Source organism: Rhineura floridana, chromosome 8, assembly GCF_030035675.1.
Source record: "Rhineura floridana isolate rRhiFlo1 chromosome 8, rRhiFlo1.hap2, whole genome shotgun sequence".
Classification (NCBI taxonomy): domain Eukaryota; kingdom Metazoa; phylum Chordata; class Lepidosauria; order Squamata; family Rhineuridae; genus Rhineura; species Rhineura floridana.
The window spans coordinates 69,185,536-69,201,005 of NC_084487.1; the positions used below are offsets into that span (position 1 = coordinate 69,185,536).

General features: G+C 39.0%; 1 protein-coding gene across 8 annotated transcripts in view; it reads left to right on the forward strand.

Moving 5' to 3' along the window:
* The first annotated feature begins 1,020 nt into the window (after nucleotides 1-1,020).
* Nucleotides 1,021-15,470, forward strand: part of CAPS2 (calcyphosine 2) — a 52,458-nt gene continuing 38,008 nt past the window's right edge. For 3 of the 8 annotated variants that reach the window (XM_061639720.1, XM_061639723.1, XM_061639722.1), the window contains exons 1-6: nucleotides 1,025-1,280; nucleotides 3,783-3,887; nucleotides 5,584-5,630; nucleotides 8,406-8,451; nucleotides 9,748-9,873; nucleotides 12,196-12,384. In XM_061639720.1, coding sequence (XP_061495704.1) covers nucleotides 3,807-3,887; nucleotides 5,584-5,630; nucleotides 8,406-8,451; nucleotides 9,748-9,873; nucleotides 12,196-12,384 — 489 coding nt within the window. In that variant the 5' untranslated portion in view covers nucleotides 1,025-1,280; nucleotides 3,783-3,806. The other 5 variants (XM_061639716.1, XM_061639721.1, XM_061639719.1 and 2 more) reach the window with 4 other exon arrangements.

The window sequence follows — 15,470 nt, forward strand, 5'->3', positions numbered from 1 at the left end:
CCCTGGCCACCAACTGCCAAAAGGTGGCTGTATCTTTGGCCCGTGAGGCTTGGATTAAAGTTTGCCAGAGCTGGATCTGGGCCAATCTTTTCTTTGTCTTAATTAATAATTTGTATCTCTTTTTCAAAGCTAAGCAGTCTGTAGGGAGTGCTGGGAGATCCTCATCCCTGTAAGCTCTAAATTTAGTGATTAGAAGTTTTTTCAGGTTAAGACATTCTCGGTCAAAGAAAGGTTTAGAGTAGTATAGGCATATGCGTGGCCTTGCCTTGGACTTGACAATTAGACATTGTTGGAGATCAGCAATCAGAGCTTGATATGCCCCGAGTAAAGATTCCCCAGAGGTCGACGCCAGAATAGTCTCCTGCTGGCGAAGGCATCTGGGTGAGTAAAGTGTTCTTTTAAGTTCCATCTCGGTTTTAGTTGACCATTTGACATGCGTATGGCTTAGGACGTAATCAGGTTCCACAACGGGGAACCAGTCAGCGCGGAGAAACACATTGCCACAAGTCAGGGATAGGATCAAGATGATCACTTTCCGTGCGGTTGCCTACTGGGCAGTTGGATACTGCACCTAGAAGGTCAGAGGATACAATAAAGAAGTCTATTGCATCACCATGAAAATTGAGAGGGTTGTTAAGCAAGCGTTTCTGAGTTCAGGACTAAGTTTTGTAAGGTTTTGTTTTGAAATGAGCTTATGGGAAGCATCAGAATGGCATGGGGGGTATTTTCAATTTAACATTGCGGAATGTGAGAAATCCACACTGGCTATAGTATACAGCCACTCTTGTGCCTGTATAATTACAATTTGCAATATAAGAAATAAAATCAACACTAGAAATACAATTAAAAATCAATATGAATATTTAATATGGACATGTTGTAGACCACATGAATAGAGCTCATAGGCTACTGGTGGTCCAAGGAGCATAGTTTGGGAACTCTGGCTAGGCGATGATAGGCTGCAGCATTTTTTAAATGTAACGCCTATGTTTTTAAAACATTTTTATGGGAGGATGTGGGCAGACTGTTATATTTTTCTTGGGTTATTTTAAGTCCACGATTGTATTCCTACTAAGCATGTAATCCTATGCACGCTTATTTGGGAGTAACTACCACTCAGCGGCGTATATGCATACGAGGGGATTACAGCTTCTTCCCGGAAGAGAACAGAGGGAGTGGGAAGCGCGTATCCAACTTCCTCTCTTGTGGAGCACACGCACTTGCGGCAGCCAGACCAGGAAGTGCCCCGTAAACCGTAGAAAAGAGAGGACGTCACTAAGGTGAGAGGGGGAGGTGAGGGATGCTCGCGTAGCAGGTTGGTGGCTTTTCCGTTTATTTCCAAGGTCTTCTAACTTTAAACGCAGGACGAGCGGGGGGGGGGGACAAGGTCACCTAGGCAACCGTGGGAGCGCGCGCCCATAGCGGGGAGTGGGCACACACCACTTAAAGAACCCGCCCCCCAGCCGTTAGGGGAAAGCTGCTTTTCCGAGTGTTGTTATCGTTATTGCCAAACCGGGTGTGTGGGTGGATATTCTTGCGCGCACAGAAGCGCTGGCCTGGCCTTCCCTTTTTGTTTTGTCTCTGAGTATCTTCTAACTGTAAAAGCAGTGCGCGCGCGCGGGGAGAGTTCCAATTTGTTTACTGGAAAACTAGGCAACGCAGAAGTGCGGCACCACAGAGGGAGAGTGAGGCGTGGACGGAGTACTATTAAAGAAACGGACGCCAAGGAGGGCTGTGGGTCTGCAGCAAAACAGGAACCCGTTTGAACTTCACGACAGGGTGGGGAAAAGTGGGTGAAGCAGTTCTCCTCAGTGATCCCACTACCGCCGGCTCTTCCATGTCAGGTAGCCGGTGTCCAAAGACGCTGCAATCCTAAACATGTAGCCAAGAACCCAAATATGTTTATTAAAAAAAATATATCCCAGTGTTTTCAGTTGGCTTTAGATTATTTCATATCACAAGTTGTTAGGATAGACTGAAACATACGTTGTAGTTGTTTATTAAAAAAAATATATCCCAGTGTTTTCAGTTGGCTTTAGATTATTTCATATCACAAGTTGTTAGGATAGACTGAAACATACGTTGTAGTAAATATGGTTAGAGTTGTCTTACAGGGCAGCCTACAGCTCATTTATTTGCAGTACGAACAGCCCTGTTTGATCAAGCCCAAGGCCCATCTAGTCCAGCATCCTGTTCTCATAGTGGCTAACCAGACTGCCATGGGAAGTCTGCAAACAGGACCTGATTGCAAAGAGCGCTTTCCCCTCCTGCGGTTTCTAGCAACTGGTATTCCGAAGGTGTACTACCTCTGAAAAGTAACGCTGTAAACAGCTCTGCTTAAGTGCTGGCTTCCTAGGAATGGTTTTGTTAATATCTTAATTATCCACCCTATTTTATGGGCTCATGCAGGGCTATGCCATTTCTGCCAGCAATGGTAGATGAATGACAGTTCTCAAAGGTGACAGCACAATCCTACTGAGACATAAGTAGTCCTAGTGAATTGAGTGGGGTTTACTCTCAGGTAAATGGGACCAAGATTGCAGTCTTAATCTAATAAAAATATATAAGGCCTGAGAAAAAACAGTAAGCAGTGAAAAAAAGAACAGTGGCAATATAAAATCTTGAATGTATATAATTAAGATTAATAAAAACCTTTCTACTGCATAATTACAGTGAGAGGAATGTCTGCAAAAGCATTTAATGTCACTAATGTTTCTTCAAGTTGTTAAAAAGCCAAAAAATAAAATAGCTACTACTATTGTAGTAGTATCCTTTATTTATTTATTAAATACATTTCTAACTTGCCCTTTAACATAAGATCTTGGGTCTGGATACAGTGCAAATTACAATTCCCAAAATATATAATGCACTAAAACAATCAAACCAAAAAGAGCAGGTAAAAATACACGACAAACTTTAAAATTACAAGAAAACATAAAGCTGCAGAACAGGCAGCTGATGCTTTTGCAAATGGGTCTTTACCTGGTGCTCAAACAAACAGCGGTCTGCATACATGTGTCCAGGGGAAAGACATTCCATAGATAGGATGTTGCCACACAGAAGGCCCTTTCCCATATTTATTATTTATTATTACTTTATTAATTATATTTCTATACTGCCCAATAGCCGAAGTTCTCTGGGCGGTTTACAGCATAAAAACATCCAGTATACAATTAAAAACATATATCAAACACATTAAAACAATATAACAAAATAACTAAACATAGTTAAACACATGGACACGACAGACACAATCCTAAAATGTTAAGTATAAAAACGTATTAAATCAGTTAAAATATGAAGCTGTTTAAGATGTTAATGTTAAAATTACTAAAATTAAGATTGTGAGTGATAGATGTAGGTGTTAAAAGTAGATATTAAAATGATGTACATCTACAAGTGCAACATTGACAAGGGCCTCCCCTGCTGATCTTCCAGCATTCAACTGGTTTGGTCTATGAGTTGAGTTAAATGGTATATGAATATGAGAAGACTGAATAAAATTTTGCAGAAAAGCATTTCTCAATTTAATGGATAGTTTGTGCTGGTATGTTAAAAGGAAAATTATAGTATGCAAGGCTAGGCTTTGAAACATGATAGCAAGCTATTTCTGGTTGAGAATGAAATATGAAATGTATTAAAGCTGATAGATGCTATAATTATAATCAATAAATTAAGACCTGTAATAAGTGGATTGTTTTTGGTCAGAACTGTCATTCAGGAGGGATCCTTAAAACAAAGCATGCTTTGCCCTATTTCTGTCAATTATCTCTTTTTTACAGTTTGTTGTTAATAGCTGAATTCAAATGGATTTGGAGGTTAAAGGAGTTGCTGCATCTCCAAGAAAGCATGTACCACTGTCCTCAAAGAAAAATAAACTTGCTCAAGTAAGTTGGGCAAATTAAAGATTAATATGTTTTTTAAACTAAAAATGAATTGATTTTAATAGATTCCAATAAATGCTTAGAATTTTAAGACACTGCAAAATTTTGAATATATAGAATGAAGTGCTGTAAAACCTGAACTTATTAAACAGTCTGAGTTCTAGTGAATAGAAATGTCTCCCAAGTGTGTGAGTCCATTGGTACAGAAAAACAAGGTAATAACACATTGTCAGTAGAAGGCACAGATTCTACCTTTTTCTCAATCAGTGCATGCCTACATGCCTGATAGCTTGGGAAAATTCTCTTCCACAGTATAAAGTAGGTGCTCACTGACAGTAAATGTTCGATCCAATTTCAATAAAACTAAATGAAGAGCTGTTTCAGTCTTTTATAGTGGTGCACAATAAATTTCCCTGCTAACTCCATTATGAATACAATATAGGAAAAGTGAAAAAGCACATTTCTCAAATGTTGCTCCTTAGTGTAGATGTTCTCAATTTGAATCTAACTTTAAGCTACCCCTCTTTTCTCCATGTGCTTCTGGGTCTGCCTATACCTATTTGTAATAGCTATTAGATTGCTGTGTTATGTCTGAACTATCTGTTTTCCCCAGACTTCCCAGAAAAAGGTAGTGTAATCTATACCTCATCCCTGGGTAGCATTTCTGATTGAAGTTCCATTTTTAGTTTTTATTCTGGGAAAGCCAAGACTTAATTAAAGGAGTATTAGTTTTCCAGAAAGGTTTATAGTGATATTTGGACAGATGGTGTAACAAACATTTTTTATTTCAAGTTTACTACTTGAAACAGCAAGTTGTAGCATCCCCTTGTGAGCATTAGCTTGCAATTTCAAACAGCAAACTGATGTGCTTACTTGCAATTAGGTTTTAGAGCTATCTGCTTAAAAGGGACCAGCTACCCACATGTAAATTGTTTTGTTTTTTGTCATTTCTTTTGTTTCTCATTGGTTTACTGTATTCTCTCTGTTGTTCTTCAAACACACAGACAGTAGCACCGCAACAAATAAGGGGCAAGAGAATCGGTGAATAACAGAATGGTGCAGTTGTATAATTATAGTGCTTGTAGAATGAAGTATTGACAGATATTTACCACCCTGGACTCCTTGGAGGAAGAGCAAGATATAAATTTAATAATAAGAATTATAGGGAAAGGCAGTAGGTGAAGTTCAGTATTTGATCCTCTTTTCCTTAGGATGGAAATGGCTGTAGTTATCTTCAGGTGCTACGGTTCTCACTTTTCCAAAGAATCCCTCGTTAGCACATATTCAAATATCACAATCTATCCTATTCTACTGTGTTATGAAAAACACCATGTGTCACTAAACTGATATGTCATTAAATACAGTAAGAGCTGATAAGTATGTAACACTAAGACAAATCAAGGCTTAGTGCAAATACGAGGGTTCCTGGAGAGGAGATTGTGGCAGCTGCGCTCCTCCCCTAGTTGTCCTACTGCTGTGCTGCTGTGAGGTTTAAGGTGTCATCCAGTTGGGCTCCAGACAAATCATAAGCTGTAAACCCAAAAATCAACTTTGGTTTCCCCTCTGCTATGCCTGTTATTTAAATATATTTTGACCCTAACTGATTCTTATTTAAAAGATTTCCATTCTTAGGGTTCAGATGTATGGGGGGGGAACTGTGATAACACATGGTTATATGTTTGGGTTTTTTTCTGCCTAGGGATGGAGGACACATACAAAATCAAACCATGGTCCTCGACCAGCAGAGTAAGTCTTATGTCTTCATTTTCTTAATTGTCTATGCAAAACGCATACAAAAATATATTGCATGTCATACACATTTAAGGGGCTAAAAAAAAGATCAGTAATCACTTTATGTTTCTGAACCTGTAAACCAAAGATATGAAAAAAGAAATGGTAACCCCCCCATAAATATATATATTTCTTACATCTGTTACTTGCCACCATCATTTCTATTTTTAACATATAACTGAATATCATTCAGTAAAGTGATAGTTTATCTCCTGTAAATGCATGTATTTATATGAATAACTATATATTTCTATTTACCTTACATGTATAAAAAAAGTGCAAACCTAGTAAACTGTACCAAATTAAAATTAGAATACCATAAAAGAGCAACATCATAAAACAATAGTACAACAGGGGGGAACTCATTTAATTAATCAAAACCCCTTTTCAAAGGTTTGGCAGAAGATGTGTGTCTACCTGTCTAAAACAAAGGAGTGAAGTAGCAAGGTGTACCTCAGTGGGGAAGAAGTTCCAAATGCATGGAGCCACCATTGTAAAAGCCCTGTGCAGAGGTCTTCGTGGTTCATATTTCATACAATTTAGGGACCATTAGGAGGGCCTCATTTGCTAAACTAAAGAGACAGGGCAAATAGATGCAGGACAATGCACTCTTTCAAGTACTTGGGTTGCAGGTCACTTGTGTCTTTATACCTCAATGTATGCAACTTGAATTGAACCCAGAAGACAATTGCCAACCATTGCAGATGCTCCAAAATAGGGGTTATGTGGGCATGACCAAATACTCACAACATAGTCCTCACTGTGTTTTTTGTAACCTCTGGACCATCTTCAAGGGCAGCTCCAATAAACTATATTAATTTTATGATTTTTTTTCTCCAAAATGATTTTATAGCCTTGCATTTCTACTGAATGTGCAGGAAACCTGTCGTGTCCTGATTTTGTTTTGGTGCATCTCCAGCACCCATTGCTTATATTTTAAAATATTTTTTCAGCCTTGTTGTTGTGTAATTTCTATGGTGTAATTATAACATTATTTTAAAATTATTTAAATGCTGCATTCCTTTCAAGAGTAAATTTCCATTTTTGCTATATTATTTTTAGAACTTTTCCATCCATCATTACCTCTTAAAGAAGTTATCCTTAGATTCCAATTCCATCAGTATTTCATAGATACATTTTAAATTATCCATCAAACACTCAGGTGTCATGATTTTATGTCAAGTATTTTTTTCTTAACAAGTCTATCACATTTTTTCATTTCATATACTGCCTTGGATTCAGAGTAGCCCTTTTGTGAATGGAAGGGCTCCTTCCGCTTGTGGAAGGGCTGGTAGTCCAGTGGAGGCTGCTGTTCGTAGAAGGAACGGTTATTTTCTCCGACTCCTCCTGTGGTCAACTGCCCCACCTCCCATACTGATCTTGAAGGCCATGCAGTCCTCTAGAGCATATTTGCAGAGGGAATGGGGAACTGACAACAACACTTCTATTCTGCTTCTGTGAGTGGAACTCCACTTATGGGATCTCTAGGTCTAACCCCCTGAAGATTACATAATACTGGAAATGTAGGAAAACACTTTGAACAAAAATACTAATTATTCTTCACCAAATTTCACAGGCTTGTTAACTTAGGTGGTTCCAATTTTGAACAGTCACAGATATAGCCATCTTTATGATATAGATGGATATGCAGATATAGATACTCTATAAGAAGATATTATTCCTTATTCTTGTAAATAGGCTTAATCATTTTGCTCTAATTAGTTTTGATTTGCTTTAATGTATTTATCAATAAATAAAATGTGTTCATAAGTTGAAGAGAAATAGGAAGAGAAGGCTATAATTCCTTTTTATACAATAATATCCTAGTTTCATGCACTTTTTAAAATTAGTTTTGTACTTGAAAACTCATATTTTACATTGGGATTAAAATTATCCCAATTTTCAAGACTGTTGGGATTATGAATGAGGGACTAAGACCTTTGACACATGTAAATAGGAGAAAAACAGGTAGCTGCTGGGGCTGGTGGAGACTTTGACATTATGATTTGGAGGTGATTTAGGAGAACTGTGAAGGCAGAAAGCTAGGGAAGAGTGCCGAGTACGGAGCTTATACAGTGGATGAAGTAAGTAGAAGTTGTGTGAATATAAATGTGGAATGGTAATAAGAGCCTTGTTGAGCACTGTTTTCTTTTTGCAAATCTTTACATCTCAACATTTTCACCTAATTGTTAATTTCTCAATCAACTTCACTGACAACTAGAGGGTGCTGAGATGCTAGATTACTAACAGACTGCCTCTTTCTAAATATTTGCAAATCATTTTGATGTGACTGAGGACTGTGCATTGCCCACTTTCACTATGATTAGTATATCACTTCAGAGAGATTACAGGATAGTTATAAGAGGCTTAACTGCAATCAATTTATTAAGAAAGGTAATGGAATAAGACCTTTAATTGCTGCTTCTCTGTAGGTAATGAAAAAGAATTAACCTGCATTGGCTCAAGCTTTGAGGCTCTAACATAAAAATTGCCTTCCAGAATTTCTTCACAGAACTTCTAGGGTCCTTTGCAAAATGGGATGAAAGTAGTATGAAATGTCTTTCTCTGTTTCCTGAAGCAAAAAAGGATTCCTGAAGCAAACTTTTTGTTCTTGGGTTACGCTCTTTTGAAAACCGATAAAACTGCTTGCAAAAAAACATCTTGTGGCACTTGAAAGCCAGGGAAAAGTTGAAAAGCTTGCTATATTTTGTAATTTTTGGTTTTCTGCAGAGTTCCATGCCTTGACTTGGGGAAATTGGGAGATTCAGAGGATGAGGTAATAACTATTATTTTCTGAAAACTTACCAATGTGTAGATGTGGAAACTGCTGGAAGAAAAATCGGAATAATATCCAGATCTCATGCTGCAGTTTGAATAGGCTGCCATTGTTGTCACTTGCCAGTCATCTAACTAGTTCTCCTGAATTTATGAGAACATTCTTTTAATAATTTAGGCTGAATGTTCAGTTGTGTGTCTAGTAATTATTTGAAGATGGAAAATTGTGTTTTGCAGCACCTAGTTGACATGATTAGGATCAGGTTTATGCTTTTTTAAAAAATCACCCCCTCTCTGAAATTATATTGTTAGGATATGTGAAACCCCATTTTCAATATGGACATGGATATTTGATAGCAAATATATAAATTATGGTGAACTATGGTAAATATTGGAAATTCTTCAGCGACAATGGCAACTAGGTTATTTGATCTGAAGATGTTTGCTATGATGTGGTGGCTTTGGCTTCAAGAGAGAGATGCAAATTGATTTGTGATTTCTGTGTAATTGAACATGATTACTTGGTTTCAAAGGTGCCTTCCACTCGCCCAGCAGCATTACCACTCTTGAAGGGTTCCTTGATTTTTCTTGATTACCCCTTCCTGCTGCAGCTCCCTGTGCCACATCCCATTCATTTCTATAGAATCCTCCAACCCCCGGGAGCAGATTTTGGGGGAAGTAAGTGGCTGCAGTGGGAACAGGGAGGTGTGAAAGTGAAAACCCCATTCTGTAAACAGAAGTTAAGATCCCAGGTAATTTTTTCCCCTTTCCTTTTTTATTCTTGGGTTCAGTAAACCTGAAAAGAGGTATTTAGGCGAAATGCAGGGTGCTGGCAAGAATTCTCAAGTGACTTTTTTTCTGATGCTGGTTTACTAGCAAGTCTGCTTATTTTCTAATGTAATACATTTAAAATATTTAACGTTTTAGTCTGCCCTTTCTAAGCATAGTTTCAGTAACAGAACTGAACAGGATACTACCATGTTTCTAGCATGCTAGGCTTCCGCTCTCAGTTTAGATTGCCATTTGGATAGCTGCCATTTTAACACACATCTTTATCCAATGTGATAAATTTTTATCACAACAAATATGATAATGTGATTGACTAACCTGCAGTCAAATAACTCATCCATTGGTAGTATGGTTATTTGTATGGATTTTCTGTGGCCCTTCTATTTCTAGTGTCTGGAAATGTTATGAACTTCCTTCCCAAATTCTTAGGCAACTAACACTCTATAATAGTTTAACAAAGTATAACATTTTGACATGAAAAGTTCAGAAATGTTATCTTTTATTTTAGGATGGTGATACCTACATTCCATACAGTGCTGGGGAGCCTCATACTGATCCACTACAATCATCTTCAACTATTAGCTGGGGTACTCCAGTACAGAATCCTTCTGCACAGCATTATGATATTCAACAGGTCAGTTTTTTCCAAGCATATCTCATTAGCAGTTATGGATAGTAGGCGAAAAGGCACAAGGAGTGAGGTGTACCATCTTGGAAGGAGGGACAGAAGGTGAATGAAAAGCCTGTTACTCTCTCCAGATTGCCCCTCATTCAGTAAGGCTTGGGTGGCCATGCTGACCTATCTTCTCCCTGGTGGTATTTCTGGTGAATGCCAAGTCAGTCCATAGTCCATAAAAATAAAAAAACCACTCATCTGTGATATAATTATGGATAAGGGGTGTATCACCAAGGCCTGGTAGACTAGATGATTGCCAATACACTGAAGCTGACTCCAGATAAGACATAGATGTCCCGGATAGGTGAGTGCTAGAGAGTGGTGTGCTGGGACCAATGGAGGAAGGCTTTGAATCCACATGATCCAAGGTTCTCTCTTTACCCCTGGTATACCCCCCAAACCAGGAAGAAAGCTGTGTTATTCCTAGAGCAATTATAGTGGATTTCTCTTCCATAGAAGCCAATGGGAAGGAAACTGGGGGGAGGGAGGGCAGGGGAAGGCCCAGAATTGCCAGGAAGGAAGCTGATCCTATCCAGCTTTTACCCTGACAAGCACATGCTCGCCAGGGATTTAATATGATGGTTCTGTTGCTACAGACACCCCATTCCCAACCACAGTAAGATTAGTCTGGACATTAGCTATTACCTTGCTATTGTCCAACATTCTGCTGAAATAATATTTATGTTTAGGATATTGATGGCTGATTTCAAACATTGCAAGTGTTTTATTTATTCTAATGCCCTAATTTGTTTTATTTTAAATAATGATAATTGTACTTTAGTAGATGTCCATATTTGTCAAAATAAATATTTTATAGCACATAAATTATTCTGGAAAAGTACAAAAGAGTAACCATTTGACTTCTACTTTTAAATTATTATATCACTATTCCACATGCATCACCAGCCTGAGCATGTCATGATTGTATTCAGTATGGCTCCCCCATAATTTATAGAGGAAAAAGTCTTACTTATTAATGTAGCTTCATCAGCCATATGCAAGAGAGTATTACTTATGGCTATGGATAGCAGCCATTATGCGAAGTCATATTTGTTTCAGTGGAACATTTGACTGAATGGCCATGATCCAAAGGGTCCATAGTTGTCTGTCCCTATACCTGTCCTGTCTGATGACACCAAAGTTTATAGAATGTGTGGTTTTAGATTACATGTAAGGATTGGTGTTTCAGGTTGCAATCCTACACATACTTAGCTGAGAGAAAGCCTCACTGACTGCAGCAGGGTCTCTTTCTGAGTAGACAAGCATAAAATTGTACTTAGCTATTTATAACTTGCTTAATTTTTCCCCAGCCAGTCATCTCTGAAATTAATTTCTTTTTGCATCATATTGATCACCTTAATATGTTTTAAAAGATTTAAGGTAATGTTTCTTTCCCCCCCCTTCTTTCGGACAGCAAGAAAAATGGCTCTGAAGAAAGCTGAGGTAATGTAGAGACACATGAAACAATGGTTTCATGTGTTTTTCTGATCTAAAATAAGCCTTGCTGAGAAATAATGAAACCATAGACATCCAATAATGAAATTGTGGACATCCAATGAAGCTGAATGTTGGAAGATCCAGGACAGACAAAAAAAGTACTTCTTTACCCAGCACATAGTTAAACTATGGAATTTATTCCCACAGGAGGCAGTGATAGCCACCAATGTGATGGTTTTTAAAAAAGGATTAGATACACTCATGGAGGATAAGGCTATCAATGACTGCTAGCCATGATGGCTATGTTCTGACTCCATGGTAAGAGGCAGCATGCTTCTGAATACCAGTAGCTAGAAACTACAGCAGGGGAGAGTGCTCTTACGCTCTGTTCCTGCTTGCAGATTTCCCATAGACACCTGGCTGGCCACTGTGAGAACAGGCTGCTGGACTAGATGAGGCATTGGCCTGATCCAGCAGACTCTTCTTAGGTTCATGAATATTTCTGCTTCTGTCAAATAATGGAATTAAAAGATCCAAATTCTGAAAAAAGCTGACTATTTTAGAAAAATATGCCAGTTGACATTTTCATATTTACTGTTTCTGATTTACAGATGAAGCGTGGACTGCTGTATTCAAGATAATGGGATTATGTAGAAATCTTTGTCAATTTCACTCAGTGTGTAATTGGTACAAGAATGGACTAGGCTATTGACAAATATTTCAGTCTCCATTTTAAAATGGTACTGGGATCATTTTTGGCAACATTATTAAAGCTAAATATGCAATTTGAAACTCATACAATAGGGGTTGCTATTTTGACTACTCCTGATTATTCATTTTCAGCTTTCTTTGTGGGAGCAAAAGACAGTACCAGAAAATTTGCCACCCCCAGCAGATTCATATAAACTAAAGTATCAGCAGTATGAAGCAGAAATGAAGGAAGGATATAAAGAGTATTCTCAGAGAGCTGAGGAAAAGAAAGCAAAGAACAGCCAGCCTCACAAAACTCCAGGAAAAATAATTGAGGAACAGGTAACACGAAACAGGAAACTAACATCTTCTGAAAAGCACTATGCTGAGACTTAGGCCCATTGGAGCGGGTGAGGCATATAGAAGCACAATCTGGAGGATTATACAGCCAGGCGAGTGGCTGTATTCTACGGTCAGCATGGATTTTTCATATTCCATAATGTTAAATTGAAAATACCTCTATGCTATTCTACTGCTTCCCATAAGCTCACTGCAAAACAAAACCTTACAAAACTTATAGTCCTTAACTGAAAAATGCTTGCTTAACAACCCTCTTAAGTTTTCATGGTGAGAATTGAGAGCTTAAAGTGTAAAACAAGATAAAGAAATTCAGACCTCTGTTGTACTTTTTTCCGTCAGTGGTCTCATAATTTGGTGAAATTAATTAAAAATTACTCATATTCAGTGTGTGTGTAATCATATTACTGACCTTGTCACCTTCAACTTCTGCAATTTAAAATTTAAAAAATGCCTGGCTGATTTTTAATTAATTTAAGAAATTTAACGTTTGAGTCAACGATAAGCGCTGGCATGCTCAGTAAAAACCAACTGTCAGTGTTCTAAAAGCCAGACTCATAGCTGTTTGGCTTGGCTAATCAAGTGGCTGCACCCATGCCAGGCCTCTATTTCACGTGAGACAGTCCTGGCTTCCCCCAAAGAATCCTGGGAAGTGTAGTTTGAAGGGTGCTGACAGTTGTTAGGAGACTCTTATTCCCCTGACAGAGCTCCAGTGGCCAGAGTGGCTTAACAGTCAGCCCCTCTTCTGAAAATTGTAGCTTTGTGAGGGGAATGGTGCATTGCCTAGCAATTCTCAGCACCCTTCACAAGCTACACTTACCAGGATTGTTTTGGGGAAGCCATGACTGTCTAAAGTGGAATAAAGGTCTGGTGTGGATGTGTCCAGTGACAACTTTGGGTTAAATTTGGGTGGGAGACTACATGTGCCTGCTGTAGCATAAAAAGGTGGGGAGCAATGATACTGTCCCCAATGTTTTTTGGAAAGGAAAGGGGCTTCCCCTCTGCCCAGTGCCCGCCCACACACCCTTCCCTTCTGTCCTCCTCTCCCTTCCTTCCCCTCCTCCTCCCCAGGTCAGTTTCACCTATCCTAAGCATGATTGTACAGGTGTATATCCCACTGAACTCAAAAAGCATGCAAATGATCAAACCTCCCCTCCCCTCATCCTCCCTCCTATTCCCTCCTTCTTGCCCTTCCCTTCCCTCTCCTCTTCCCTCCCCTTTCTCCTCTCCCATTGTCAGTTTTACCTATCATAAGCATGATTGCGTGGGAGTAAATCCCATTGAACTCAGTAAGCATGCAAATGATCAGACCTGCCTTTCTCCTCCCACTCTCTCCTTCTCCTTCTCTCCTCTCCCCTCCTCCTCCCTTCATCCTCCCCTCTTCCTCCTCCCCTCCCCTCTTCCTCCTCTCCTGCCCACTCCAGCCCTCCTTCCCTCCCCCTGGTCAGTTTCACCTGTCCTAAGCATGTTTGCATGGGAGTAAATCCCACTGAACTTAATAAGCATGCAAATGTTCAAACCTGCCCTCCTCCCCTTCCTGCCTGCTCCCATCCCCCTCCTCCCCTCTGCCCTTTCTCCTTCCCACCCTGTCCCCTGTGGTCAGTTTCACCTATCCTAAGCATGATTACAGGGGAGTAAATCCCATTGAATTCAGTAAGCATGCAAATGGTCAATACATTCTCAGCAAACTTGCACAGGATCCCATTTATTATCTCCCAGATTAAAAAGTAGAGAAATTCACTAATAGGCAAAAAACCCTTATGGTTTAAGAATGTACCTGTAGCCAACAGATATTTCTATCAAACTTTAAAAAGCAGGGAAATTGGGCAGCTATAATGAATGCACCAGGGGAGCAGGAGACCTGACCTCTTTGAGATATTGGACTGCCCTACAAATTTATAAAAAATGCAAACACAATTTGGGTTGGTCTTTCACAGTCCAATTCACTTCCTGTGTAGCTTGGAAGAATTTTGTAACATGTGCCTCTGAGCATATGGTGAGTGGTGGCAACACTTACCATCTCCAAAGATGGAGAATTATATTTTTGTATGTTTGCTGGTGTTCTTCTTACTTTGATTCTTCCTTGTGTTACTACTGTTTCTACAGAGAATGTAACCTAGAAAATTATATTTCTTTCATTATTCACCCTAGAAATCTGTCAAATTTATTTTTTTAATTTTAAAGCCTTTTTATTGTCAACAAAATGAGAACAAAATCAGCATTATAGAAGTGCGTTCCAGTAGTTATACTAGGTATTCAAAATCCTACTGGCTGGGAAATAAAGAGCACAGCCAGTTAACAATATCACACAGAGAGAACCACATGCATTTTCTCACCCGCATTCTCATGCTGAGAGCTTTGTGGAAATCTCTGTGCACTGCTATCTTCTGTTTCTGCAGTTCTCTGAAATGAAATAATAATGTCAAGCTGCTTATTGTTTTACTGTCTGAACATCCAACAACATGTTCTGTGCTGGAGACCACATTCTGAATGTTGCATGTGCTGGTGAATGGTTTTCACTATCAGGGAAATTTTATTTATTTATTTAAAACATTTGTATACTGCTTAATCATTCACATTTCTACGTGGTGTACATAAAATCAAACCATACATAAAATAAAACAATAATATAACCATAACACCAAAACTTAAAATGCTTGCTAGAATAAAAAAAGTCTTAATCACGTGCCTGACGTTCAACAAGATGGGTGCCTGTCTAATCTGTTAGGAGGGCATTTAACAGCCTTAGGCCCTGTACATTGAATGTGTGGTTTCTAGTCATTATGAGCCATGCATTTAAGCCATGGGAGACCACCACCAAAAACTCCCCCAAAGTTCTCAGTGATTGGGCTGGGATAGAAGAGATCAGGCAGTCCTTAAGATATCCCGGACCCATGTTTTAAGGGCCTTGTAAATTAATGCAAGAACCTTGAACATGGCCTGGTAATATACAAAGAGCCAGTGTAAGCTTTTAAGCACCGGAGTCATGTGCTGGTGTTTCACTGTGTCTAAGGCACTATGGAGCAGAGCAACTTTATCCTCAAAGTGCTGTACAAACTGCTCATAGCATA